The following is a 24,612-nucleotide window of genomic DNA, read 5'->3' on the forward strand; positions in this document are numbered from 1 at the left end:
AGCCCCTGAGAGCTCGTGTCACCGGCTGCCCCCAGGGAGGGGACGGCAGCCCGGAAGGGGTCCTCAGCAGACCCCACATCTGCCAGCACCCTGGTCGGGGGCTGCGGTGTGCGGGTCAGCGAGGATCAGCCTCTGCCTTCTCGGTGGAGGTCCGAGCTGAGCCACCCAGACCCGGATCTCCCCGGGGAGTCGAAGCGGCTGTCACCGTGTGTGGGCGTGTCCGGCCTTCGTGGGGCTTGTCCTATTGAAGCTCGTCTCGGTGGGGCTTCTCGGCGTCGTTCTCCGACAGGTCCGCTCCCGGTCCCCCTGTGTCCGCCGTCGGTGGCCCATGCTTGCATTCGGCCCCCCTAAGATGTAGCGTATTCAAGAGCTTGGCCGCTTGTGAACTCTGTCACTTTGTCGCGATACCTCTGCGTCCTCGTAAAACGCACGCACGGCCGGCTTGTGCTCCGCGTGCGATCCTCTCGGAATCTCAGGTCCCTCAGGCCCCAAGTCCATGCTTGTGTCTCCTGCCGCGTCGGCCTCAGTCGTGGGCTTCCTTCGGTCATTCGTGAGGACGCAGGCCGGCTTGGGTCCCTCTGAGGACAACCAGGGCCGCCCGAGAAGCCAGCCCCCCAGGAGCCTCCCTCCCGTGCCCCTTCCCGGCTGCCAGCGTCAAACACGCAGAAAAGCGGAGGGAGGTCTTCACCGACGGAAGCGATTCAGTGAAAGCCGCAGGTGCCATGACCTGAGCACGTGGCGTCCACGGCCCGGGATCGGGACACGCCTTCACCGTGTCACCCTCCATGAGGAAGGGCAGGCCGGCGGGCACTTACTGAGGGCCCGGTGTTGTCGGAGGCCAGCTGTCCCCACAGCCACCCCTCGCGGTGCCCTCGGGATCTCCCGTGGATGGTTAACAGCGAGGACCCAGCAGGACTTCTGTGTTGTGATTGATCCTGGTGCCTGTTACTCCAGAACAATCCCCCAGCCTTCCCGTAGGAAAGAAGGGCTTTATTTTCCCTCACACAGAATGTCCCGAAGGGGGTGGCCCAGGGCTGGCTCCCGTCCTGGCTGGACGTCCCCTCTCGCCCAGCCACAGGAGGGAAGCCGGGGACACGGAGGACGGCTCTCAGGGCCGGCCACAGCAGTCGGGTACCTGTCTTCACAGTGGGGAGGGGTCAGCAGGGACATCTCCTTTTTTCAGATGATCCTGTCGAGCCCAGAGGTGAGGGGGTGGCGGAGCGCTCCCCTGCGCGGGGGGGCGGGGCTTGCTCTGCAAAGGTCCACGGCAGAACCAAACCCGTGCGTTGTGCCAGGCCAGACTCCGAGCTCTGTGGGCTTTTGCCGTGCGAACCGTGCCCCTGCCCCGGGAACCGCTACCCAAATCAAGGTGTGTCCGGCGGCCCGGCACACTCCGGCGCAGGCGCTCATGCGGGGGACTGGGGACGGCATGCCGTTGCCTTGCTGCCCCCAGAGCCGTGTTCGGGAGACGTGACGCACACCTGTGCCCGCGTCCTGTTGTGAGCCCCCCCCTCCCCCCGCGCCGGGGACAGTGGTGCCTCCTTGGGACTTTGATCCCCTCCCATGATGACTTCTTGGCATCCCAAGTCCCTCCTTGGGGACTTCAGTTCGAGCTTGGTGGCGAAGTGGTTATTCCTGCTTACGGAGGCACGAGGAGCAAAGCCGGTGGGAGATCATGTGACCGTCGGGGGAGAAGGAAGGCTCACCTGCGTCTCCACCGACAACCTCTCACCTGAGGAAAGGCGCATCGACCAGACTCGCCCCACTCGGCGGGAGCAGCGCTCCATAACATGTACCCGTAAACACCGGCACCCACCGGCCTGCTTTCCTCTCTGTATGCAGCTCGTCCTGACCTCAAAAGAAATATTCTTACAGTCACACGTGTGTTTGCCTACGCTTTGCCGGAGCCAGGGTCCCTCCCTGCACGTTGATTTTTTCACCGGCCTCGCGACAAACCTGCAACGTGCTAGACTTCGATTGAACCTCCTCGTATTAAACTACATTTTTCTGATTATCAAATTTGTCGTCATGCTTTTGTAAGCCAGGAACTCGTAGAGAAGGAGGGAAGACATCCACGTTCTCTCTCACCAGAGGCACGTGGCTTCACACGCTGTTGCCGTCCGGGGAGCCTCGCCGCACAGTTCCCGGCTCTGCAGCACGTTGGTGAGGGCGGGTCTCCTCGTTGGGCGCCAAGGACACGGGTGATTCAGTGACTCGCCCTGACTCAGTGGCCCTGCACCCTTGAAACGCTGGACCCTCGACGTTGTGAGACTCGATGCACCTTAATCTGTGAGCATCTGCCCGGTCCCGCTGCTCGGAGGTGAGCCCTGGGGCCCCAGGAGTGGGACTTGTACAATGTGAGTAGGAAACGGTCTCTGTGCTCAGGAGCTCACAAGGGAGGGACGTGGATGAAGCCAAGGAATTGTCCCTCGAGACCCTACCAGGGTCCTGGGCTGCTGTGGAAAAGTGTGGCTGTTCAGCAACCCAAGTCCCTTCTCCCACCACCTGGCGGCCAGAGGTCCGGGTCGCTCCCCACCCTGGCCTGGTGCGAGCTGCCGGCCGCCCAGGCTTTGTGGCAGGGCAGCTGCAGCCTCTGTCCCGTCCCCTCAGGGCTGCTTCCCTCTGCGTCCTCTGCTCCTCCTCCAAGGACCCCTGTCCCGCGACTTGGGGCCCGTCCTGAATGCGCCGGCATCTTGGATCCTTAACTACTTTCACCTACAAAGACCTTATTTCAAGTAATTACATTCTGGGGCTCCAGGTGGACATGAGTTCTGGGGGATCCCGCTCACCCACACTGCAAAGATGGACACTTCTGCGACACCCCTTTACCTAGGGTGGACACAGGGTCTCGGGCTGGGGCTCTGGGTACAGCGACTGCCCCGGGGTGAGCTCACAGCCCTGGCAGGGCCGGAAGGCTCTTGGCCGAGACCTTAAGGGCATGTGCAGAGGGCACCTTCTCATTCAGGGGTTGACCCTGAGCAGGAGGCTGGAGCCGCTGGGCTGTCTTCTCGGGTACGTGGACAGAACTGACCTGGAATGACCCAGGGCACGGGGGGCACTTTCCCGTGCTGTGTCCCTCCGGCTGCAACACGAAACACAACTTGGGCCAGCACCTGTCAGACGTGGGTGAATGAGCCCCGCGGCTCCGGTTTCCAACCCTCCCGCTGCTGCAAAGGGCAGAACTCTGGGAGGCAGGGGAGGTTTGATCCCTGGCCATGCAGGGATGTCCAGGAACAGTTAAAAAATCACCAGGAGGGCTGGGGGCAGCAGGCAGGGGTGCAGGGCAAGGGTACCGGGCAAGTGAGCTGAGCAGGGGTGCTGGGTGGAGGTGTAGAACCGGGGTGCAGGGCAGGGGTTCTGGCCTGCCCAGCCTTGCTAGAGCGCCCTCATGCTAACCGGTGCCAGCAGGTGTCCTGGTCAAGTCACTGCCAGGCAGTGTGAAACCGAGGTCAGTGGGGTCTCGCCCAGGGTGTCTCCCCAGTGGGTGCGACACAGCACCTTTCCTGAAAGTTCTCCCGCGGACGCCTGTGCAGCGGAAACAGGCTCGGGGAAGCTCTGCGGCAGAAGGAAGCCTCTTTCTTTTTGGAGCAAGGAATGGATAAGACCCTCCCTTCCTCTACGTTTTAGGGAAATCGAGCAGGCGACTGGGTGGCGGGAGGGAGGGCGGTCCCCGTCCTAGCAGGAAAGCGCGGGCCTGGATGGAGAACCGCCTGCACCAGTGCGGGTGCGGGAGGAGGCTCCGCGCCCGGGTCCTTGCGCCCGGACGCGCCCTGGCGCGGGGCGAGGGAGGGTCCCGGGCAGCGGAGCGGGGGTGGGGGGGAGTGGGGAGCGGCTGACCCCCGCCCCGGGCGGCTGGGTCGGCGGCTCGGCCCCGGCCCCGCCCCCGCCCCCGCCCCCGCCCTGCGCGCCCGGCCGCCGCTGTCGGTGTCGGTGTCGGTGCCGAGCACCCTCCCCGCGCGGGAGCCGCAGAGCGCACCGCACCCCTGCGTCGGTTTTGGTTTTCCTGCGAATCCCAGATGGCCTTCTCAGCCTCTGGCTCCTATATTTAACCTATTTAATGAGATTTCTTTTCCAGTAATTCCTGAAACTGGTAATCTCTAATTGGGTCAAATTCTCTACCCACAAGCCAGCGATGCTATTTTTAGCGCAAATCCTCCCGCGGAAGCTTCCCTGCCTTTGGGCCGCAGCTGTCAGAGCCGACTCTGCACTGGGCTCCCCGAGCAGGCCTTATTCTCACTGTCTGCTGAGGAGCCTGCCCGCCTGCCTCCGGCCTCCCCACCTTCACCCCGACCCCCCCAGGACCATGGACACAAATCCACCTAAGGCTCAGGCCTGGTCCCGTGCCACTATAAATAGCCCAGTCGGGAGGCTCTGGGCAGGGCCAAGGCTCCCCCTTCCCTGGCCTTTTGTCCCCGCCTGGCACGGTCCCCCTATGGCATTGTTTCTTGACCCGCAAGGACCTGAACGTCCCCAGGGACCGCGTTGACCGGCATTAAATGGAATTCATAGAGAATCCTGTCCTTGTCCTCTTTCAGCCAGGGGACGCTGCTCGGCTCAGGGGCACGCCACCCTGTCTCCAGGGTGGGAGGCCCTCGTCCTCGCTGACTGCCCCGTCCCCTCCAGGCTTTGGTCCAGGAACAGAGCGGGCTTTCCGGTCCAGTCGCCCTGCCCACCGGGCGCTAGTAGGACCACACAGCGTCCTTCCTGAGAGAGCAGCGGGGACGCGGTTCTACGCCAACCAGCAGGCGCTCTCGGACGATGCTCAGGGCGGGACCGACTCCCCGACTCCACCAGCCCGGCACCTTCCAGCACTCTTGCCCCAGCAGCCAAGGATCGCTTCCCTCGAAGCCATACTCAGACGTCAAGGCACACCACGTGGCAAATATCGGCACCCTTTGCAGAGTCCTTTGTCATGCTCAGGATAACCAGGGACAAGCGAAAACCCATCCGGGCCCCGGAGCCTGGCAAGGACAGAGCCACTGCCTGACAAGGGCACATGTCCCCGCACGTCCACCATGTGGCAGAGGGTCCCCTCCTTCTCGGAAAATGCCTGCCCGGAATGCAGCGTCTTTTGGATTTAGTAGAAAGCGGTGGTGGTTTAGAGGAACCGCTGGGGATACGCTAGGTTGGGCCTCTTGAGGGAGGTGTGGTTACGTCCGGAGGAACACTCTTCCTTAGAAGTCCCAGGTGCAGTGGGTGGGCTCGAATGAGGGGCGTGGCCACCTGAGAGCTGTCATGGTCATGCTGGCCTCGCTCCGGGGGTCATTAGACCCCTCCACCGAGCCCATGGCGAGTGGGGTCCTTGGGGTCATCGAGAACCTTCCACCTGCTCTTGCTGACCTCCGCCACAGCCTCGCCCCGGGCTCCTTGGTCTCTCCTGCCCGGCCACGGCCAGCATCTGCTCCTTTGAGGCCACTCTCCCGGGGCGGGGGAGGGAGGAGGACACAGACCTCGCACGACCCTGGGCTCTGGGGAGAAGAGCTCAGGGCCCGCAGCTCTGTGTCTGGAGTTGTCTGGGTCTCCAGAGCTCAGGGTTCTATTTCTGCCCACTGCCTTCAAGAGCACACCTTTCTGGGGACTTGGGTGCCCCTCTGTGCCCCCTCAGAGGGCGCGCCTTTCTGTGGGAGCACTGGGCACGGTTTTGAACACATATTTATCGGTGGGATTCCTGGGCTGGCCCCAGCCTGGAGGCTGGCCCCTCCCACTGCCCAGGGGTCCTGCTCCTCTCGGGGCCGAATCCTGGTGACAACGAGATCGCCAGCGTGCCCACCACGCAAACCTCCTCCTGCCAACCAGGTCTCCCCGCAGACCAGGTATGCAGTCCCGTGTTACCCGGTGCTTGTTGCTCGGGGCTGGCCGGAGACTCTGGCACTGAGGCAAGGATGCCAAGTCTCTGGGGACCCCTGAGCCCGGGGCCAGGCGCAGGAAGGTGGCAGAGCCGGCCGTGAAGCCCCGGTTGGTCCTCCTGGCCATCAAGGTGTGGGGACAGCAAGGTGTGAAGGAACAGATGTGTGGGCCCTGTCCTACCGCGTCAGCTGTGTGGCTCAGGGATCACCACCCGCCCATCCAGCTCTGGTCCCTGGTTTAGCTGGAGGACACTCTCACCCTCTTTTTTTTTGGCCACCTGGGCCATGCGCCCCAGTGGCCTCAGCCAGACTGGTCAGCGTCCTGCTGTAGGGGGAGGGTGTGACCACTTACTGCCCAGCGTGGCCCTCAGTCAGCCATCCCAGCCTCCAGCGAGGTAAGCAGATGTGGCCTCCAACTTTTGGGTTAAGGGAGCTGAGCTGGAGTCCTGTCCGGTTCTCACCGGAGGAATCCTGAACAGACCCCTGGGGCCGTTTCCGTCACCGTCTACACTGCACACTCCCCCACCCCCAACAACCAGCCCAGCAGGACGTATACAAGAGAGGCGTTTGTGGGGCAAATGCTGCATCCAGCCACCAGGGGAGAGGAGGAGGCTGAGCCCCCCACGGGGGTTCTCCTCACGCCCTTTGATTCCTGGAGACAGCTTGCATTTCCACGGGGTTTCCAACAGACCCACAGGGGAAATTCCACCCCAAACACAAAGTGGGAACCTGCGAGGAACACTCGTCTGGGAGCTGCGTCTCTGGCAGAAGTCCCAGGAGCTCGGTGATGTCCCCAGGAGGAAGCTGGATTACCGCGACTTCCCCAGCTGTTGTGGCCTGTTGTGTCCGGAGGGCCTGACGCTCACTCATCCAGCTCCTGGGGTTAGCATGACGCTCACCCGGTCCTGTGTGCACAGAACACGCACATCAGCAGTTGTCCTTGTGTCCACGGTAACCTTGTGGGTCGGGAGCCACGACAGCCCCCATTCGTAGAGGAGACGAGGCCCAGAGAGGATGAGCAGCCTGCCCCAAGTCACACAGCCGGGAGGGGTGGCACGTGTCTGCGCTCTTAGCCGGGACACCGCACGACGCCAGACTGTGCTCCACGCTGGGCCCCCGCCACGCCGCGCCACACCCCCGATCCAGGGCATTTCAGGTTCTTGGAAGGACAAGGCCTCGGCAGCTGGAGCCTCGAATGCAAAGAGACGGAGATTTGCGATCCACAAAAAGTCCGAAAAGTCCGAGGGAGGCCTGGCGCTGTTACTGCTTAAGGAGGCCTGCACTCCTGTCTCAAGACGAGGTGCCCGTGACTCTTGGTGGTGCCCTCCCGGGCCAGCGGGACACACAGTGACCATGATGCTCCCCTCCCTCTGCTCGCCTCCCACAGGGAGGGGCTGCTTCCAGGAAGGGCAGACTTTCCCCTCTGGGTCTGCGCTCTGCACGGCCCCTTCGCGCCTGGTCAATATTGACGCTCCGTACCAGGCAACGTACTTCAGGGTGGAGCCTAGGCCCGAGCGCTAGCTGGCCAGGGCCCCCTCCCGAGGTGCCAGAGCCCCAGCGTGGACAACACACGTACATTCTCACGGCTGTGGAGGCCGGAAGGCTAGGATCGCGGGGTCGCAGGGCTGAGATCCCTGGGCAGGGGGCGCTGGGGGAGGAGCCTCCTGCCTTTCTGTAACTCCGTGGCTCATGGGCTGACCCGTCTTCAGGCTTTTGCTCTCCTCCCAAGTCCCCTTTGTATAAGGACACGGGTTATACTGCATCAGGGCCCACTCTAGTCTAGGGGGCTCAGCTTAATGATGTCCGCAGTGACCTTAGTCCCACAGATGGTCACATTCCGAGGTACTGGGGGTCAGGACGGCAGCATATGAATTTCGGGGGGACATGGTTCAACCGATGACACTCACGAGAGCGTGGGGCGTGTGCACGGTTTCTCAGACGGCTTGGCCATCCTCCCTGGATGCAACCCGCCCGCTAGTCGCCTTGTCCTTTCAACCCAGCAGACGGGGGCAGAGAAGGTGAAGGGGACAGCAGCCCCCCATTCCGCCCCACGGCGGCACAGTGGGAAGCTCCCATGGAGGTCTGGCACCTCCGTCTCGGTGAGAGAGGTGGGTGCTCATCCCTCCCCGTGAATGTGCTAGTGGGCCGGGAGGGTGCTGTTGCCTTGTGACCTTGACCCCAGGATACTTTTTCATCCCTTCGTTCCCAGGTGGCTTGCCCGATTTTTGGACAGTACTCAGCTTTCCTTCCCTAGTACCACCAGGACATCAAAATGCCTATTTAACAAGAGAGTCTACACATGATCCTTGATGCTTGAAGGATCATGCAGACTTGCTACCACTGGGGACAGGTGGGAAACCAGGTGAGGGAGATGGGACCCTGGGGATGTCAGTCAAACCCAGAGGTGGGGCAGGTAACTTCCAGTTCCCCCTCGGCCCCAGGGGCTGCCAGTTCCAAGAGGGGATGGGGACAAGTTACCAGGTGACCAGACAGAGCACCAGGTCCGGGGGGGTGGGCACTGGGAACTGGTGGTCAGGAAGTCAGGAAAGCTTCACAGAGGAGGTGCCCTGCATGGGGAGGCCTGTCTAGGAGGGGGGACCAGGTGGCCACCAAGAGCGTGCTGGTGTGAGCTGTTGGGGATGGAACAGTGAGGGCTCCTGGCCAGGGCGACCATGAGGTGCCACTTCTGATGGGTGACACGTTGTGTCTTGTACAAAAACGCCCACTTCCTGTGGCCTGACTAATACCCAGGTCCCCACCTTCTAGACCTTGAGCCCATATAACAGCACATGGCCAATGGCTCTCGCCTGGGAGCCTAGTTGAAATCCCCACAGTGCCTGAAAAACAGACCCAGGCCTGCCACACTGACTAAATCCCGGTGTCTGGAGGTCACCTGGGAAGGACCTCCTGCAGAGGGGCTAGGCTCCTGGTCTCTGCTGTCTGTGATTTTGTGGGACCCCCAGGTCCCGCTCCATGTGTATGGAGGGGTGGGCAAGAAGCGGCGTGGGGTCCTGGAGGGGTCAGCAGTTCTGCCCAGAGTCCTTACCTCTCTGTAAGCCTCCCCTGCGGCTGTTTACCTCTCCCGGTGTGTGTGTGTGGGGGGGGGGCAGAGGCACGCCCCCAGGGGCCTCTGTGAGCGCCAAAGAAGGCAATGCGGTCGAAGTGAGGCGCAAAGCCCCTTCCGGAGCACAAGCCGCGGGACAGGAGGCGCCGGGTGGGGCCCAGGCACGCGTGGACACCACCGCACCTATAGTCGTCCCCGCCGGAAGCATACAGCCCGCTCTCACTTGGGTTTCCCGTCGCCCCCAGGGCAAACTGCAGCGTCCCTTCTCCTTGTGCTTCCCGCCCCATCCCTGCCCCCAGAGCCGCGCCCCCAGCCAGGACTCTGGCCTGACCCGTCGGTCTGTACGGCCGGGGGGCCTGGGTCCCCTGCGGCGGCGCCGGGGGGAGGGCGGGCGAGTCGCAGGCCCCGGGGTCCCACCGCGGGCTCCTCGGGAGCCGAGGGGTGTCACCGTTCGGCAGGATGGCGCTCCCCGCCCCACCCCCGGGCACAGCGCAGGATTCGTGCGTTTCCCGCGGCCCGAGAGACGGCCCCGCGGGCTGGGCCGCGCGCCGGCGGGGAAACTGAGGCTGGGGCGCGGCGGGCGCCGGGGTCACGCGGCCCCTCGGCTCGGCGCTCGGCGGGGCCGGCGCGGCGGGGCCGCCGGAGGCCCGCGGCCGGGCGGGCGGGCGGCGCACTGCGCAGGCGCGGCGGCGGGAGGGGACGCGCTCGGGGCGCGCGCGCGGGGCAGCCGGCGCCCCGACTCTGCCCGCCGCGCCCCGCGCCTCCCGCCCGCGCCCGCCCGCCCCGGCGCCCCGGCCGCCGCCGCATGGCGCTGAGATGGCGGGGGCGCCGCGCGGCCGAGGCGGAGGCGGCGGCGGCGGAGGCGGAGGCGGCGGCGCGGGCGAGCCCGGGGGCGCCGAGCGGGCGGCGGGGCCGGGCGGCCGGCGCGGGCTGCGGCCGTGCGGCGAGGAGTTCGCGTGCCCCGAGCTGGAGGCGCTGTTCCGCGGCTACGCGCTGCGGCTGGAGCAGGCGGCCACGCTGAAGGCGCTGGCCGTGCTCAGCGGGCTGGCGGGCGCGCTGGCGCTGGCGGAGCTGCTGGGCGCGCCGGGGCCCGCGGCCGGCCTGGCCAGGGGCTCGCACCCCGCGCACTGCGTGCTCTTCCTGGCGCTGCTCGTGGTCACCAACGTGCGCTCGCTGCAGGCGCCGCAGCTGCAGCAGGTCGGCCAGCTGGCGCTGCTGTTCAGCCTCACCTTCGCGCTGCTCTGCTGCCCCTTCGCGCTCGGCGGGCCCGCGGGCGCCCACGCCGGCGCGGCTTCGGGGACGGCGGCCGCCGACCACGGCGTCTGGCAGCTCCTTTTGGTCACCTTCGTGTCCTATGCCCTGCTGCCCGTGCGCAGCCTGCTGGCCGTCGGCTTCGGGCTCGTGGTGGCCGCCTCGCACTTGCTGGTCACGGCCACCTTGGTGCCCGCCAAGCGCCCGCGTCTCTGGAGGACGGTAAGTGCCGCGGCGCGCCCTCCGTCGGGTCTGGGATACACACCTGCCCGGGAGGGACCGGGAACACCGGGGGAGCCGGGCGCGCATCTACGGAGTGGGCGGGTGGGGAAACTGAGGCCGCGAGTGTGGGGGGCGTTCAAGGTCACTGGGCGAGCCGAGGACGCGGTGGGGGCTGCTAGGGCCGGGCTCTTTTCCGAGTCGCCATCCACAAAGCTCCCCTGGGTGTGGGCTGTGGAGAGGGGAGCGTGGAGAGGGCAAGGATTGGCCCAAGGTCAGGCAGCTGGTGAGCGGCCAAGCCCGGTCAGAGCCCTGGCTGGCGCTCTTTGGCTGCACACATCCCAGAAGAGGGACGGAAAGTGGGCGCGGGATGGGCCCCTGGTGGGCAGGGTTCCTGCTGGCTGTGCAGGGCTCCGGGCTCCTCTCCAGTGCGCCTGGACCTCGTGCGGGGCTGGCAGAGTCTCCCTCCCAGCCTGCGGCACCCTGGGGAGGCTGGGAGGGGACGGAGACTTGGGTCTCCTCCAGTCTCCTTGTTGAGAAAAGGCGCCTGTTGTGGACCCATTTCTGGTCTAGAAAGACAGGTTTGCCAAGGTCGAACAGGGCTTCAGCCCTTGCCACCGCCGCCCTGCCGGGGTCTGACCAAGGCTGGGAGCGTCGGAACTTTGCCACTGCCTTCCAGGAGGGCCAGCGAGACGGTAGTGGGGGACAAGGACGTTGTCTGCTCCCCATGGGCTCCTCCCCAGCCGGAGACCCAGGAGACGAGGCAGGTGTCCTTGCTGTGTGGGGCTCTCCCAGCCTGACCCGGCATGAAACCCACCCCACCCAGCGGGGGCTTGGAGGGCCCTGAAGGAGGGTTTTGTTTCCGCCTCTGGCAGCATTTTGGCAGGAGGATGGGGGAATCCGATGTGGTGGGCAAGCCCATCTAGGGAGAGAATGTGGCAGATGGAGGAGGTGGGGGGGATGGGGGAGGTGGGGGGATGGGGGAGGTGGGGGGATGGGGTGAGGAGGGGAGGCTGCACGGAACAGGCTCTGGGAAGAAGAAGAGGGTGCAGGGAATCCGACTGTGGCTTGGGGGGACCGAGGACCCCCCCCCCATGAGGACCCAGGGAGGTGCTCTCAGACGGTGATGTCAGGAATGCCCATGGTCAGAGAGATCATGGATGCACAGGGTAGACACTGGAAGTGTATTTTGGGGCCCAGAGAGGCCAGCACGTGCTGGGGGCTGGGAGGGGAGGAGGAAGGAATGGGGGAAGGGGCCGGTGGAGGTGGGGAGAAGAGAGGAACAAAGTAGGGGGACCGCCAGAAACAGAGGTGAGGCGGAAAAAAGGGAGGAGGGTAGAGGGCTCCCTGCACCCAGGGTGGGGAGGGGGGGCTCCGTTCTGGGTGGTTCCCAGCAGGCCCCTGGCTTGTGGCCTTGCCTGCCGTCTGTCCTTAGGAGGTGCTCTTGGAACCTCCCCCCACTACCTTCCCATCTGTTATGTGTTTGGCCCCCATGGTGTGGGGCCCCCCAGCTGGACGACCTCCCCACCAGGACCAGAAGGGAGGCCCCGCGGCCAGGTCAGCTCCGGGTGGGGAGAGAGGTCTGAGATCTGGCGTATGAGGGGTTCGGCTGGTTCAACGAAAGGCGGTGCTATTGTCTTTTTCTGAAACAATTTTGTGTACAGTTTCTGGTCACCCCTTCTAGAGAACTGAGGGAGAGGAAAGGGTCTGTGAAGGTCTTGGGCCCAGGGACCTCTGCTCCAGGATAAGATGAGCCCCTGTACTCCCGGGGGAGAGGGAGCCCGTCCTGTGAGCCTGGATTCTTAGGGAGCAGGCATCTGGCGTTTGCTGCTGCTGGTCCCTGGGCGATGCACACCCTTCCCGCCCGGGGCCTCAGTTTCCCCACTGCAGGGCTGGCATTCAAGTGGAGAGCCTGTGGGAAAAGCCCTTATTCCGTGTCCTGTTACCTCCAAGTTGCTTTGGCTTCCAGAACGTTCCTGTTCAGATCCACACGTTGCCACTGGTGGCGGCGATGTGGACAGACGGATGGGGTGGGCGCCGACAAACACGGTGAGGGGCCTGGGTGCTGCCCTGGGGCCGGAGTCTGCCATGGGCCGGGAGGTCGGTGGGGAAGGTGGGAGGCTCACATACACAGCGGGGGCCTCTGCTGCCCGCTGCCCCACGGCCTCCGGCTGCCCTGCAGTGCGGTCACGTGCCCAGAGCCCCATATTCCTCGGGAGCTGGTTTGGGGCAGGACATGAGGTGGAGGCCCAGAAGGACAGGGCGATGGGTGAGCGGAGCAGTCTGTGCAGGGCCGTTGCCTTTGCTGGACCTTCTAGGTGGAATGTCTGTGCCGTGGGAGGGAGAGAACTGCTCCTGCTCGGGGCACTGGGGCGGGGGGAGGGTCACACGGGATTGGGGGTCTCTCAGAGCCTCTGCCCCTCCACAGGGAGGCTCTGGGAGGTTCCTGCAGCAATCCTGCCCCGCCCTGGTAGGCCGTGCGCTTTGGGGACCCTGTGGCACCCAGGCTGGCCCAGGCTGACAGACTGAGAGCGCCCAGGAGGTCGGTGACTGCGTGGTTGGAATTCAGGTGCTGCTCGGCTGCCCTTCCCCGGGAGGCGGCGGGACCTCCTGGCTCACTCCGGGCCGTGCTGCTGCTCTCAGCTAACGCACAAGGAGTTTGGGGAGACAGTCTCATTCCTCCCCAGCCCAGCGCCCAGGAGGAGCTGCGTAAATTGACCAGGCTGGGACCTTCTTCCCGCCCGTTCCCTCCTGCCCCCTGGTTGTGTGTACATGCAAAGCGCGGAAATTCGTTTTTATTTAACTGAGCAATACGTCCGAACCGAAGGCATCCTGTTGGGGAACCCTTGAAGTCTGCTCAGGGGTAGTGGGGCGGCAAGCCAGGCTGGGGTGGGCTGGAGACCTGGGGTGGGGTAGGGGGACACGGGGGCGGTGAGGAGGAGGGAAAAGGGAGACGCCACACGTGTGACCCCTCCTCCCCGGTGGTGGCACTGGGGGACTTGAAGAGTACGGCTTGAGGAGGGAGTGACTGTGCTTGGGGACCGGGGACGGAGGGGGGTTGCTGGCGGTGGTAGCAGACAGAATTGTGCATGCCAAGGTCATGGCCTTGGAGTGGTGGTCGGGGCAGCGGGGTATGTCTGGAGAGGAGCAGCCGGCTCAGGTGCCCCCAGAGGAGACCCCCGCGGCCCTGCCCCTCACAGCTGTGGGTGTGCGCATAGGCCAGCTCCAGCTTCCTTCCTCCTGGGCGCCGCACCCCCCCCCCCGCCCCAAATGCCCACTTCTTGGCCAGGGTGGGGCAAGATTGCTGTATCTTCTTGGGCTCATCCGGGGCCACTGCTGTGGGCAGAATGGCTGCTTGTCAATGGAAGGGGCATATATTTCCATCTCCTCCCCAGTTCTGAGCCCCAGGCAGGAAAACAGAAAGCACCATCGGGCAAGTGGGTGTTGGCTGGAGTTCCCCTGTGTCCCTCCAGGTCGTCTGAGCTCTGGGGAGAGCTCGAGTGCTGCTGGCAGGCGGAGCGATGTCACCGCCCTCAGAGCCCAGGTACACAGGCGGCCAAGCCACTCACAGCGCGCTGCGTCCCGGGTGTGGGTTCTCTGCTTCCCACCTGGGTTGTGCCCACTCCCCGCGCTCGGGCTCCTCCTCCTCCGAGTCGCCGGCCAGACCTAAGCCCCGCCCCGCCGGCCCCGCCCCCGCCCCACCCAGCACACCCCCCGCTGGCCCCTCCCCCCGGCTCCTCTAAGCACCCCCCCTCCCCCCCGCCCCCGTAACCCACCTGGCTGGGCTCCAGCACCGCCTCCCCTGGCTCTTCCCCCCACAGGCCGCACCCCTGCTCCCCTTTCTTCCTGGCGGGACCCTTACCCAGCAGGACCCCTCCTTTAGCTGGACTCCGCCCCTGCTGGACCCCCTCTTGGGGGCCTCCTGCCCTTCCTGCCCTCCACCAGGCAGCCAGGCCCTTTACCCAGGCTGGGCGCTCTTCCCCGCTGGTACCTCCCTCCTCCTCCCCCATCTTGGCTGGGTCCTGGGGCTTCGTTTGCTCACCTGCTGGTGCATCCACCTGCCTCCGCACATGTGAAGGTGAGGAGGGGGTTTCTCTGCCTTGGTTGGCAGTGACCCCAAAGACAGCCTCCGTGGCCTAGGCTCGACCCCTCTTCCCCAGGCCTCTGGTCTCTGGTCAGGGCTCAGCTCTTTCCACCTTGGGCTTCCTGTCCCTCTGCTACTCCCTGAGCCGCAGGTGGTGGTGGGTGTCCCCTCCAGGCCTCCAGGTCTGTGTCCAGTGGACACCCTACTGGGACACCCGATTCCCACCCCCACATCTACCCGGTCAGTCCCTGGGTTCCCTCCCCCTAACTTGGTCTGTTTCCCTGGAGACTCCGGTTAGCCTCCCTCTGAGCAGCTGGCCCTAACTTGAACAAGTCCCTGGAATGGGTCAGGCCAGGGCAGAGGAATTGGGCTGATGGGAAATGGGGCCTGGACACGGGGACGCATCCCGGCTTCAGGCGAGGGCTGGCACCTGCTCGGGGCAGAGTCCTGGGGGCTGTTGTCTGCTGCCCCCCAGGAGCCCCCCAAGACCCAGGGACTGTGTGTGGGCTGGAGTCCGGCCCCACTGGTGGACCCGGTGGGGGCGTCTTCTCTGGACAACGCTGTGATCCACTTGGGGGCCAGGCCCCGGGCTAGGGGCTGGGCGCCTGGTGGGAATGAGACCCCCTGCACTCCAGGGATTTACTGTCTGTAGGGGACACTGGTGGACACCTGGGACTGCAGTCTGTGCTGGGCCGGGGGGAGTCCGTGTGACCTCCAGAGGCGTGTGAAGGGGATAGGGCAGACGGAGGACTCCAGGTGGCTTCCTGAGGCCGGTGTGCTCCAGCCAAGACCCTGGACAGAGGAAGCCTGGGGCTCAGCCAGGGAGGTAGGCGTGCAAGAAAGGGCAGGTGCGGGGCACGCAGCGTGTTTCCTGTTTCTTTGGAAAACAGTGCCGGGCCCTGTAAGCCTTGTCAGCAGACCGGTCTGCTCAGGTTTCTGTTTGGGGGGTCCCTGGGATGCAGTAGGGAGCAGGGGTCCCATGAGTGGGCGTGGGTGCTGCTGCCTGGCTCAGACCGAAGCGGTGTCCTTGGGGAGGTGTCTGCTTGCCACGGTTCCCCCTGCTGTGAGAGCTGTCCACCTGCCCTTCCTGGGAGCCGAGGCTTCTTGGGCGATGTCCTTCCTTTTCCTGTGCCCTCTCTGAGGCCGGGAGGGCCAGGGTCAGCTCCCAGTGGACGGACAATCTGGGCTGTGTTTCCACAGTCTCAGAGCCCAGAAATGTCCTCATCGTGTCTCCTGACTCCTGTGGGGCGGTGGGTTCATGTGGAGGGTCGGTGGAGCCCCGACTGTGGGACCTTGGGCGGGGTACTTGCCCCATGCCTGTGTTTCTTCTGGGGGCTCCGTGGCTTTGTGGGAGCAGGTACATTTTCAGGTGCTGTCCTGTCCCTTGGGCATGGGGCCAGTGCTTGGTACGAGCCTTTGGTGATCCGCGAGTTTTGTGACTCCCTGAACCTGTATTTGGTATTTGGTCTTGGTTGGAGGTTGGAAGAGACGGCCGAGAAGTGGGCGGCGGGCAGCCTCTCTGGACGGAGACAGACCCTGGTCTCCCGGTTACAGGTGCCTGGGTCCCACTCAGTAGTGCTGGTCACGGGCGGCCCCTCGTATGGCGCATGTACACACTGTGCACATGGACAGACAGGTGAACCCCCATGTGCACCTACAAACACAGTCGTGCATGCAGGCTTCATGCACACGTCCTCACGCCTGTCCACTTTCACACACAAACGCACCCGCTTGCACACCCTCAAGCCTTGCTGGTGCACACCGCATGCCACCCCTATGTGTTAGCATTACCACGTTCTCGTGTGATGGGTGTGTGCGTGGGGCCCTCCTGTCTGTGATCTTGGGTGGCCTCAGAGACCACCCAGGAAGTGAGCGAGACTGGGCTTTCTCGGGTGGGGGGGTCGGCCGAGTGGCCTAGAACATGGGGAGAGTGACAGGGCCAGCTCCCTGGCCAGCCTGGGTCCCTGCCCTGGAGGCTCCCGTCCTGGGCCCCCCAGCCCCTCGATGCATGGGGCGAGGGCTGGGGCAGGCTGTCCCTTACTGCCATACCTGGGTCCTCCTTGGACCCACCCCTTTTCCCTAGACCCTGGACCCTCTGCTTCTGGGCTGGGGGTGTCAGGATCTGCTTTGATCTTTGGGGTGCTGGGGTCCAGGCTGCCTCCAGGCCTCCCGGGAGGAAGGCACCAGCTGATGAGGGGGGCTTCCTGCTTCCCATGCAGTCGGCGTGGGCCTCTGTGTGTGCACACGCGAGTGTTTGTACGTGTGTGTACGTGCGTGTATGACCGCGCACGCGTGTATGACCGCGCACACGTGTAATGTGCACACCTTGGTGGCACGTGTATGAGTTTCGTGCACGTGTGTGTGTGCAGCCGAGTACGCACATGCATGTGTTCACACACACGTGTGCATGTGCGTGTGTGGTAGTGTTCTGAGGCCTGAGTCCCACGGAGACCTGCAGGGTCTGGATATGGGAGTTTGAGGCTGCTTACTCTCCCCCGCATCCAGGACCCACCTTGCCCCAGCCCAGCTTGTGGTGGGTCTGTGGGCCTAGAGCTTGGGAGCAGGGACAGCAGCAGGGCCGTTGGGAGTCTAGGTGTGGACTTAGGGGGCTTCCCCTTGGTGGGGGATGGGGCTGGGAGGGGAGCCTCACCAGGTAGGAGCAGCCCACGGTGACCATGTGAGCGGTGTGGCTGTGACAGGCCCACGGGTCCTCATCAAGCTAATGAGGAATCCCAGGGAAGTGACCTGGGTAGGGGGACAGGACGCCCACAGAGGGACCCAGGTGCACGCGGATTGGATGCTGATGTATGGGACCCGGGTGCGGCGGGACAGGACGCCCATGGGAGGACCCCGGAGCTCCCCGCACTCCTTTGCCGCCCGGTGCCGACCTGTCCTCGGGAGTCCCTCCCTGTGTGCAGGCTTCCTGGGGCCCTCTGCACGGGTGAATGTGCACCTTTCGGGGCGGGGGCCTTGTGCCGAGCTAGCATCTGGGTGAGGGCGTCCGCTCTGGAAGGTTCTGCAGCCCCGGGCACGGCAACCCCGCACCATGGCCTTCTGTGGGGCTGTCAGTGCGTGCTTCTCCAGGGGTCTTTGCCTGGTTTCCCGTGGGAGGGAAGCACTGCCGTGTACACCTTGCCTTCGGGAGGCGGAGGGATCTGGAATCCTCACTGGCGGACGGAGCCCAGCTGCACAGAGGACCAGACGCGGAGCACGTCCCAGGACCCATCCATTTGGCCTGAGGGCTTCAAAATACATCCGATTCTTGTATTGCCGCAGATCTCCACTTAACAGACATCAGTGGCATTCCCTGTGAGCCGACAGTGCCCTGGGGGGCCACGGGCAGGGCTCATTTCCAAAGTCCATTGTGTTCAAGCCTCAGACCTAGGCTGTGGCAGGAGAGCCCTTCTGTGGCGAGAGTGAGTGGGGGTCCAAAGGTACAGGAGGACGTCGGAGCGTCCCAGGGCTGTGGCCAGGAGGTTGGGGACACACAGCAGTACCGTGGTGTGGACGGGCCGTGCCTGAGCAGGCGGTGAGCCGGGGCTGGAGTGCCGGAAGGCCCTCACGCCAGGAGCCGCACTGGTAAAGCCATCAGGGATCACAGAGGAGATGGCACTGTGATCTCGCCGGGGCCCCTGGGAATCTGCCTCTGGGTGTGGCAGCCACAGCCCAGATGGTCCTCAGCTTCAGGGGGTGGGACCCAGGGCAGGAGCTCATGAGAGCCCATCGGGATGATTTTTTTAAAAAAAGAGTCTGTTCTTTTTTTTAAAAAAAGATTTTATTTATTTATTTGACAGAGAGAGACAGTGAGAGAGGGAGCACAAGCAGGGGGAGTGGGGGAGGGAGAAGCAGGCTCCCCACTGAGCAGAGAGTCCGATGTGAGGCTCGATCCCGGGACCCTGGGATCATGACCTGAGCCGAAGGCAGACGTGTAATGACTGAGCCACCCAGGCGCCCCTTGTTTTGTTTTTACTGTGGAAACTTCCAACACATGCCCCAGTAGAGTAGCGAGGTTAACAGAGCACTTTCCTGGGGGCAGGCGGCAGCGTGGACACCTGTCCGTCCTCTCCTTCCTCCTCCTGAGGATGCGAATCCCGGGACACTTTCATTGTTGGGCCACGGAGACACTCCCAGGCAATGACGTGAGCTTAGACACACACTCTGAACGATGTGGGAGAGCCGGCTGGGAGCCGTGGAGGCAGGACCCCATGGGGCCCCTCCGAGCGCGATGGAGTGAGAGGGACCCCACCGACCAGATGCACGAGACCTTGCGTGGCAGGGGGTCGTGTGTTGATTTAATAAACGGGATGCTCTATGTGGGGTGGGGGCCCTGGGGTGCGGGCAGAGCTCCCCCCTCTTTGTCCTGGGGATGCGCTGCCCCGAGTGAGGGTGAGCCACCCGCCCACCTGCGCTGCCCACAGGAGAGGCTGTCACCCTGTGCTGGGCAGTGGTGGGCAGCAGCTTGAAACTGGAGTGAGTTCAGGGGAGAGGTTTGAGTGCTAAGTAGGGGGGATCTTGGGGCACGGAGGGGAAGGCACCTGTCCCCGCACTCCGAGAGCTCCAGGCTGGGTGGCCCAGGCTGCTGGACAAGACCTGGCTCTGGCGTGAGTTCAGAGAGGCTGGGGTGGGGGGCCGGGGAGGCCTCGCGGGGACGCCGGATGATGAAGGGCAGGCCAGCGTTCAGAATTCCTCATGTGCACCACGTGCTCACGTGACCAGGGCTCCTGGCCCTGCCAGAGAACTTGGCCGGGAGCTGGCATCTGATCCCGGCTCTGGCGTGGGGGCCGTGGGTGAGGGCCTCCGGAGAGCAGTTCCGCGCCTTCCTGAGTGATGGCGGAGGCTCTGCTCTGCGGGCCGACCGTGGGGGTGTGAAGGACAGGGTCGGAGGTGCACCTGCCGGGATTGCACCCTGAGAGCGACGAAGCAGCGCAAGTGCTCGGAATGCCACGGAAAGATCGCGGGTGCGGGGCACGCTGCGGGCTGCCGTGTCCTGTCGCGGTCGAAGCTGTGCTTCTGGTGCCATCCCTGACCGGCGGCGCGGGTACCCGGGAAGCCCCAGCCGGGCTGCTCAGGCAGGAACCCCAGACACAAGGTGGTCTCCTGCTTTCCCACCTGGGCCTTCAGGTGGTGGCCCCTAACCTCTTGGCGGGGTCTATAACTCTGGGGTCATGGCGGGAGTGGAATCATTTCCATGTGCCAGACCCAGTCCTGTTCAGTTTTCATCCGCCTCAGGCTCCGCTCAGAGCTCAGGTCCGCCGACATGGTCACTGTCCGTGTGGTAGGGGTCTGCCTGCCACGGTAGATGTCGGGAGAGTTCATGCTGGGCGATGACCAGGGCCGCAGGCACACGTCAGCTTCTCCTGCCTCTGCACCGGCTCTCCCAATCATCCGAGGGACCCAGGTGCCCACTTTGGGGTGGGGCCGGGCTGCTCACCTGGGGGCAGAGGCTGATGAGCCTGTTTGGCCGTGCACACCTGTCTCCGGGTGATCCCATTCCCCCCTTCCGCGGGGCCTGTCTCCCTGGCAGTCTGCCCAGGTGCACAAGGCAGGTGTCTACTTCGACTCATTCCTGCCCCTCCTGGCAACACGGGAGGGACCCTGAGCAGCTTTCCCTGCTGCACGTGCCCCCTGCAGCCCATGTGCCCCGCTGACGACCCAAGGCTGTGCCTCTCGGTCAGCACGCCGTGGAGCTGACGGGAGCAGGCCTTCCTGCCGAGGCAGGAAGACCACGCTTTCCAGCCCCGTGGTCCCCGTGCTCTGCAGTCAGGTGGGAGGAGGACAAAAGACGCTGAAATGCCGTGGGCTGCTTTTCCTGCCGCAAGCCGGCACCCTGGTTGACAACTTCTAGAGGTTTGGTCATTCACAGTGATGCTGGTTCCCTGACCAGAGTCCGCTTGCCCGTGAGCCACGGCCATTACTGCTTCAGACATGTCCTGGGTAGTTCCCAGAGGGGTCAGTGTGACGCCTGCGGAGCGAGCGGCCCTGAACAGCCTGGAGCAGACAGAGGCCCAAAGCCCAGCTCATGTTGTGTTTGAGTGGATGGATGAATGGGTGGATAGATGGATGGATAGATGGGTGCATGGTTGGATGGGGGGGTGGGTAGGTGGATGCATGCATGATGGATAGATGGATGCATGGATGGATGGTTGGGGGTAGGTAGATGGAGGCATGGATGGATGGATGGACAGATGGGTGGATGGATGAATGGGTGTGTGGGAATGGATGGATGATTTGGATAGATGGATGGATGGATGGACGGATAGATGGATGCATGGATGAATGGATGATGGGTGCATGGATGGATGGACAGATGGATGCATGGATGGATGGATAGAGGGTTGGGGGTAGGTAGATGGAGGCATGGATGGATGGATGGACAGATGGGTAGATGGATGAATGGGTGTGTGGGGATGGATGGATGATTTGGATAGATGGATGGATGGATGGATGGATGGACGGATGGATAGATGGATGCATGGATGAATGGATGATGGGTGCATGGATGGATGGACAGATGGGTGGGTGGATGGATGGGTGGGTGGGGATGGATGGAGGGTTTGGATAGATGGGTGGTTAGATGAGTGGTTGGAAGTCTAGTTGGATGATATGGATGGATGGATAGTTGCATGAAGGATGGATGGAAGGAAGGATGATGTGGATAGGTGGGTGCATGGATAGATGGCTGGGTGGGTGGGTGGGAGGAGGGTGGACGGATAGGTGGGTGGGTGGATGCATGGGTGTGTGGAGTTCTTCCTGGGATGTCCTTCACAGCCCATCTAGGAAGGGTGGGGGTGCAGGCAAAATTGAGAGTCCCTTCTGTTCTGTAGGCCTGCAGGGGGGCCGAGAGGGAGGGCCTGGGAAGGACAAGGACCTGCCCCCTCCCCCAGTGCTGATTACTGATCCCAGGGCAGTGAGATCGGGTTCACACATGCACGTGTCTGCGTGCCATGTCCCCATGCCCCCGGTGGCTCCCCCCCGGCTCAGCCTGCTCAAGAAGGCATGTCACTTCCCGAGTCAGGCTGCGTCGAGGCCTTGCCTCTGTGTGCCTCTGAGGGTCATGGGAAAGCTGGGGTCACTGCCCACCCATCTGACCCCAGATGTGGGGACTGGAAAACGTCTCGCAGGGTCCCATCCAGACAGCCCGGAGCAGGTGGCAGTGCAGATCTGCCCTTGTCAGCAGCATGGCCAGGCCTGGCCCCTCACTACCCGTGTGCCCTTAGTTACTCATTCAACAAACATCAGGGTGCCGGGTTCAAGAGAGGCTCCATCCTAGGCTTGGGGGTCCGTCGGCAGGCCCGACAGGCCAAGACCCTCTCAAGGGGCAGACAGGGGGCCGGGAAGGTGGTAGGTGAGTGAACCCTCGTGTGTTGGAAGCTGGTAACAGCTGTTGCAAACAACAGAAGGAAGGAGTACAGTGCTGGCTCCCGGGAAGCGCTGTGATGCACAAGGGCTCAGAGTCTGCTGCTCTGAGAGGGTCACGTCTGAGCTGAGCCCCTGGAGGCTGGGCATGAACCGGCATGGTGGAAAGAGGGCCCCTGCCCAGGGAGAGGCTCTGAGCAAGGCAGACCAGGCCAGGAGCACATGAGGAGGACAGGAGGGCTAGGGCCCACAGTGCTAGAGGCTGGGTGTGTGGGGCAGGTGCATGGGGGCCAGGTGTGTGGGGCAGTACATGGAGGCAGGTGTGTGGGGCAGGTGTGGGGGGCGGGTTCATGGGGGCCAGGTGTGTGGGGCAGGTGTGCTGAGGCCAGGTGTGTGGTGTGGGTACATGGAGGCCATGTGTGTGGTGCAGCTGCATGGAGACCAGGTGTGTGGGGCAGGTGTGCAGGGCGGGTGCATGGGGGCCAGGTGTGTGGGGCAGGTGTGCTGAGGCCAGGTGTGTGGGGCAGGTGCAGGGGGGCCAGGTGTGTGGGGCAGGTGCATGGGGGCCAGGTGTGTGGGGCGGGTGCATGGGGGCCAGGTGTGTGGGGCAGGTGTGCTGAGGCCAGGTGTGTGGTGTGGGTACATGGAGGCCATGTGTGTGGTGCAGCTGCATGGAGACCAGGTGTGTGGGGCAGGTGTGCAGGGCGGGTGCATGGGGGCCAGGTGTGTGGGGCAGGTGTGCTGAGGCCAGGTGTGTGGGGCAGGTGCAGGGGGGCCAGGTGTGTGGGGCAGGTGCATGGGGGCCAGGTGTGTGGGGCGGGTGCATGGGGGCCAGGTGTGTGGGGCAGGTGTGCTGAGGCCAGGTGTGTGGTGTGGGTACATGGAGGCCATGTGTGTGGTGCAGCTGCATGGAGACCAGGTGTGTGGGGCAGGTGTGCAGGGCGGGTGCATGGGGGCCAGGTGTGTGGGGCAGGTGTGCTGAGGCCAGGTGTGTGGGGCAGGTGCAGGGGGGCCAGGTGTGTGGGGCAGGTGCATGGGGGCCAGGTGTGCGGGGCGGGTGCATGGGGGCCAGGTGTGTGGGGCAGGTGTGCTGAGGCCAGGTGTGTGGTGTGGGTACATGGAGGCCATGTGTGTGGTGCAGCTGCATGGAGACCAGGTGTGTGGGGCAGGTGTGCAGGGCGGGTGCATGGGGGCCAGGTGTGTGGGGCAGGTGTGCTGAGGCCAGGTGTGTGGGGCAGGTGCATGGGGGCCAGGTGTGTGGGGCGGGTGCACAGGGGCCAGGTGTGTGGGGTGGGTGCATGAGGTCCGGTGTGTGGAGCAGGTTCATGGGGGCCAGGTGCGTGGGGCGGGTGCGTGAGGGCCAGGTGCGTGGGGCAGGTGCATGAGGTCAGGTGTGTGGGGCTCCAGTGTGTGCAGTGGCCCCTTCAGCCCGGGGCTGGCCCCACTTTAGCACTGGTGTGTCTGTGGAGTGGATGCTAGTGGGAGTGGCGAGGACCAGTTCTTGGCCCGAAGCCATGGGGTTGTGCGGCCCCATGCCACGGACTCTGTAGGTTTTGGCTGGGGCCTTGCTTCCCGGGACCTCCGCTCCTCCCACACTCCCCGCCAGAGGAGTGCTGAGCAGCCAAAGCAGGAGCGCAGTGCGTAAAGGACAAAGAGGGGCCTGGTGTTCCCCGGGGCAGCATCCCAGGGTGTGACCTGGTGTCCTGAGTCAGGTGTGGGGTCCAGAGCAGTGTGGGTCGCAGCCCTCACGTGGCCGGGGAGCAATGAGGAGGGGCTGGGCCTGGCAGCCCTGAGACCCCCAGAGTTAACAGCTCTAACAGGTGGGGGCCTGGGGGGGGCTAGGTTTCCTCGGAGCAACGCAGAGAGGAGGGGGCCTGGCATGGGACGAGGGGCGTCTTAGGGTGTGGACCTCCAAAGGCTGAGCTTGGGGCCCCCTTGGCCTGTTTTGCCCGCGGCAGTCTGTTTGGCTGCCAGCGTGAACCGACACCACGTCCAGGCCACACCTGCCGGCAGGTGACTCTGGGCACGGTTCTCTGTGTTGTTACCCTCATCATGGCTGGTGGTGAAACCTCTCTGTGGCCCGTTGGGCGGTGGCTCTGCCTGATCACGGGGGTAGGGGTGATTGAAGGAGGAAGGGGGAGGGCAGATGGGCAGCAGGCACTCAGTGACCAGCCGCTGGGCCTCAGTTTCCCTGGGTGGATCATCATGGTGTGAGGAAAGGGAAGGAGTGATGCGGGTGAATGTAGAGAAGTGACCCGGTCTGCCCTCACTCTCCTGGCCGCTTCTCCCTTGACCCCACGGTCTGCCCGGTGGCCTGTGTCCTCTCTCTGCCCCACCCCCCTGGGGACACCACATTTCCGCAGTTGCACTCCTGGCCGGCTGAGGCCTTCCTCTCTGGAAAAGCCCTGTTTGGGGCCGGGGAGGCGGGGCTGGTGGCGTCTGGGCCTGTGCGGCACTGTCCGTGGTGCTGACCCCTCCGCGTGCAGGCTGGGGGGCGCCGGGTCGGGAGGGCGTCTCAGGATGGTTGGTGCCGGGTCCCAGGGGGTGTCCTGTGTCTGTCTGGTTCCCTTGCCTTCCAAAGGTTCCTTCGAGGCCGGGCGGGGGCACGCAGAGCCAGACCAATCACGTGTCGACCGGGAAAAGCCGTGTGCTCTGTGCGGTGACGCAGGACTGTTTGGATGTTTGGAAAAGTGCCTGTGATGGTGTTTGTGGGCGTCCTAACCACGTGCAGTGTGCGTTTAAATATTGACTCTGCAGAGCTGCCCTCCATCCTTGCACGCGCTCCGGGCGTC

General features: G+C 64.2%; 1 protein-coding gene across 1 annotated transcript in view; it reads left to right on the forward strand.

Moving 5' to 3' along the window:
* Positions 1-9,726: 9,726 nt before the first annotated feature.
* The window catches only part of ADCY1 (adenylate cyclase 1), a gene marked incomplete at both ends in the record, with an annotated part of 85,847 nt that continues 70,961 nt past the window's right edge, over positions 9,727-24,612 (forward strand). Inside the window, one exon of the mRNA XM_080819098.1 lies at positions 9,727-10,383. Coding sequence (XP_080675224.1) covers positions 9,727-10,383 — 657 coding nt within the window. The remainder of the gene's footprint in view (positions 10,384-24,612) is intronic.

This window comes from Martes martes (assembly GCF_963455335.1).
Source record: "Martes martes genome assembly, chromosome: 11".
NCBI lineage: Eukaryota > Metazoa > Chordata > Mammalia > Carnivora > Mustelidae > Martes > Martes martes.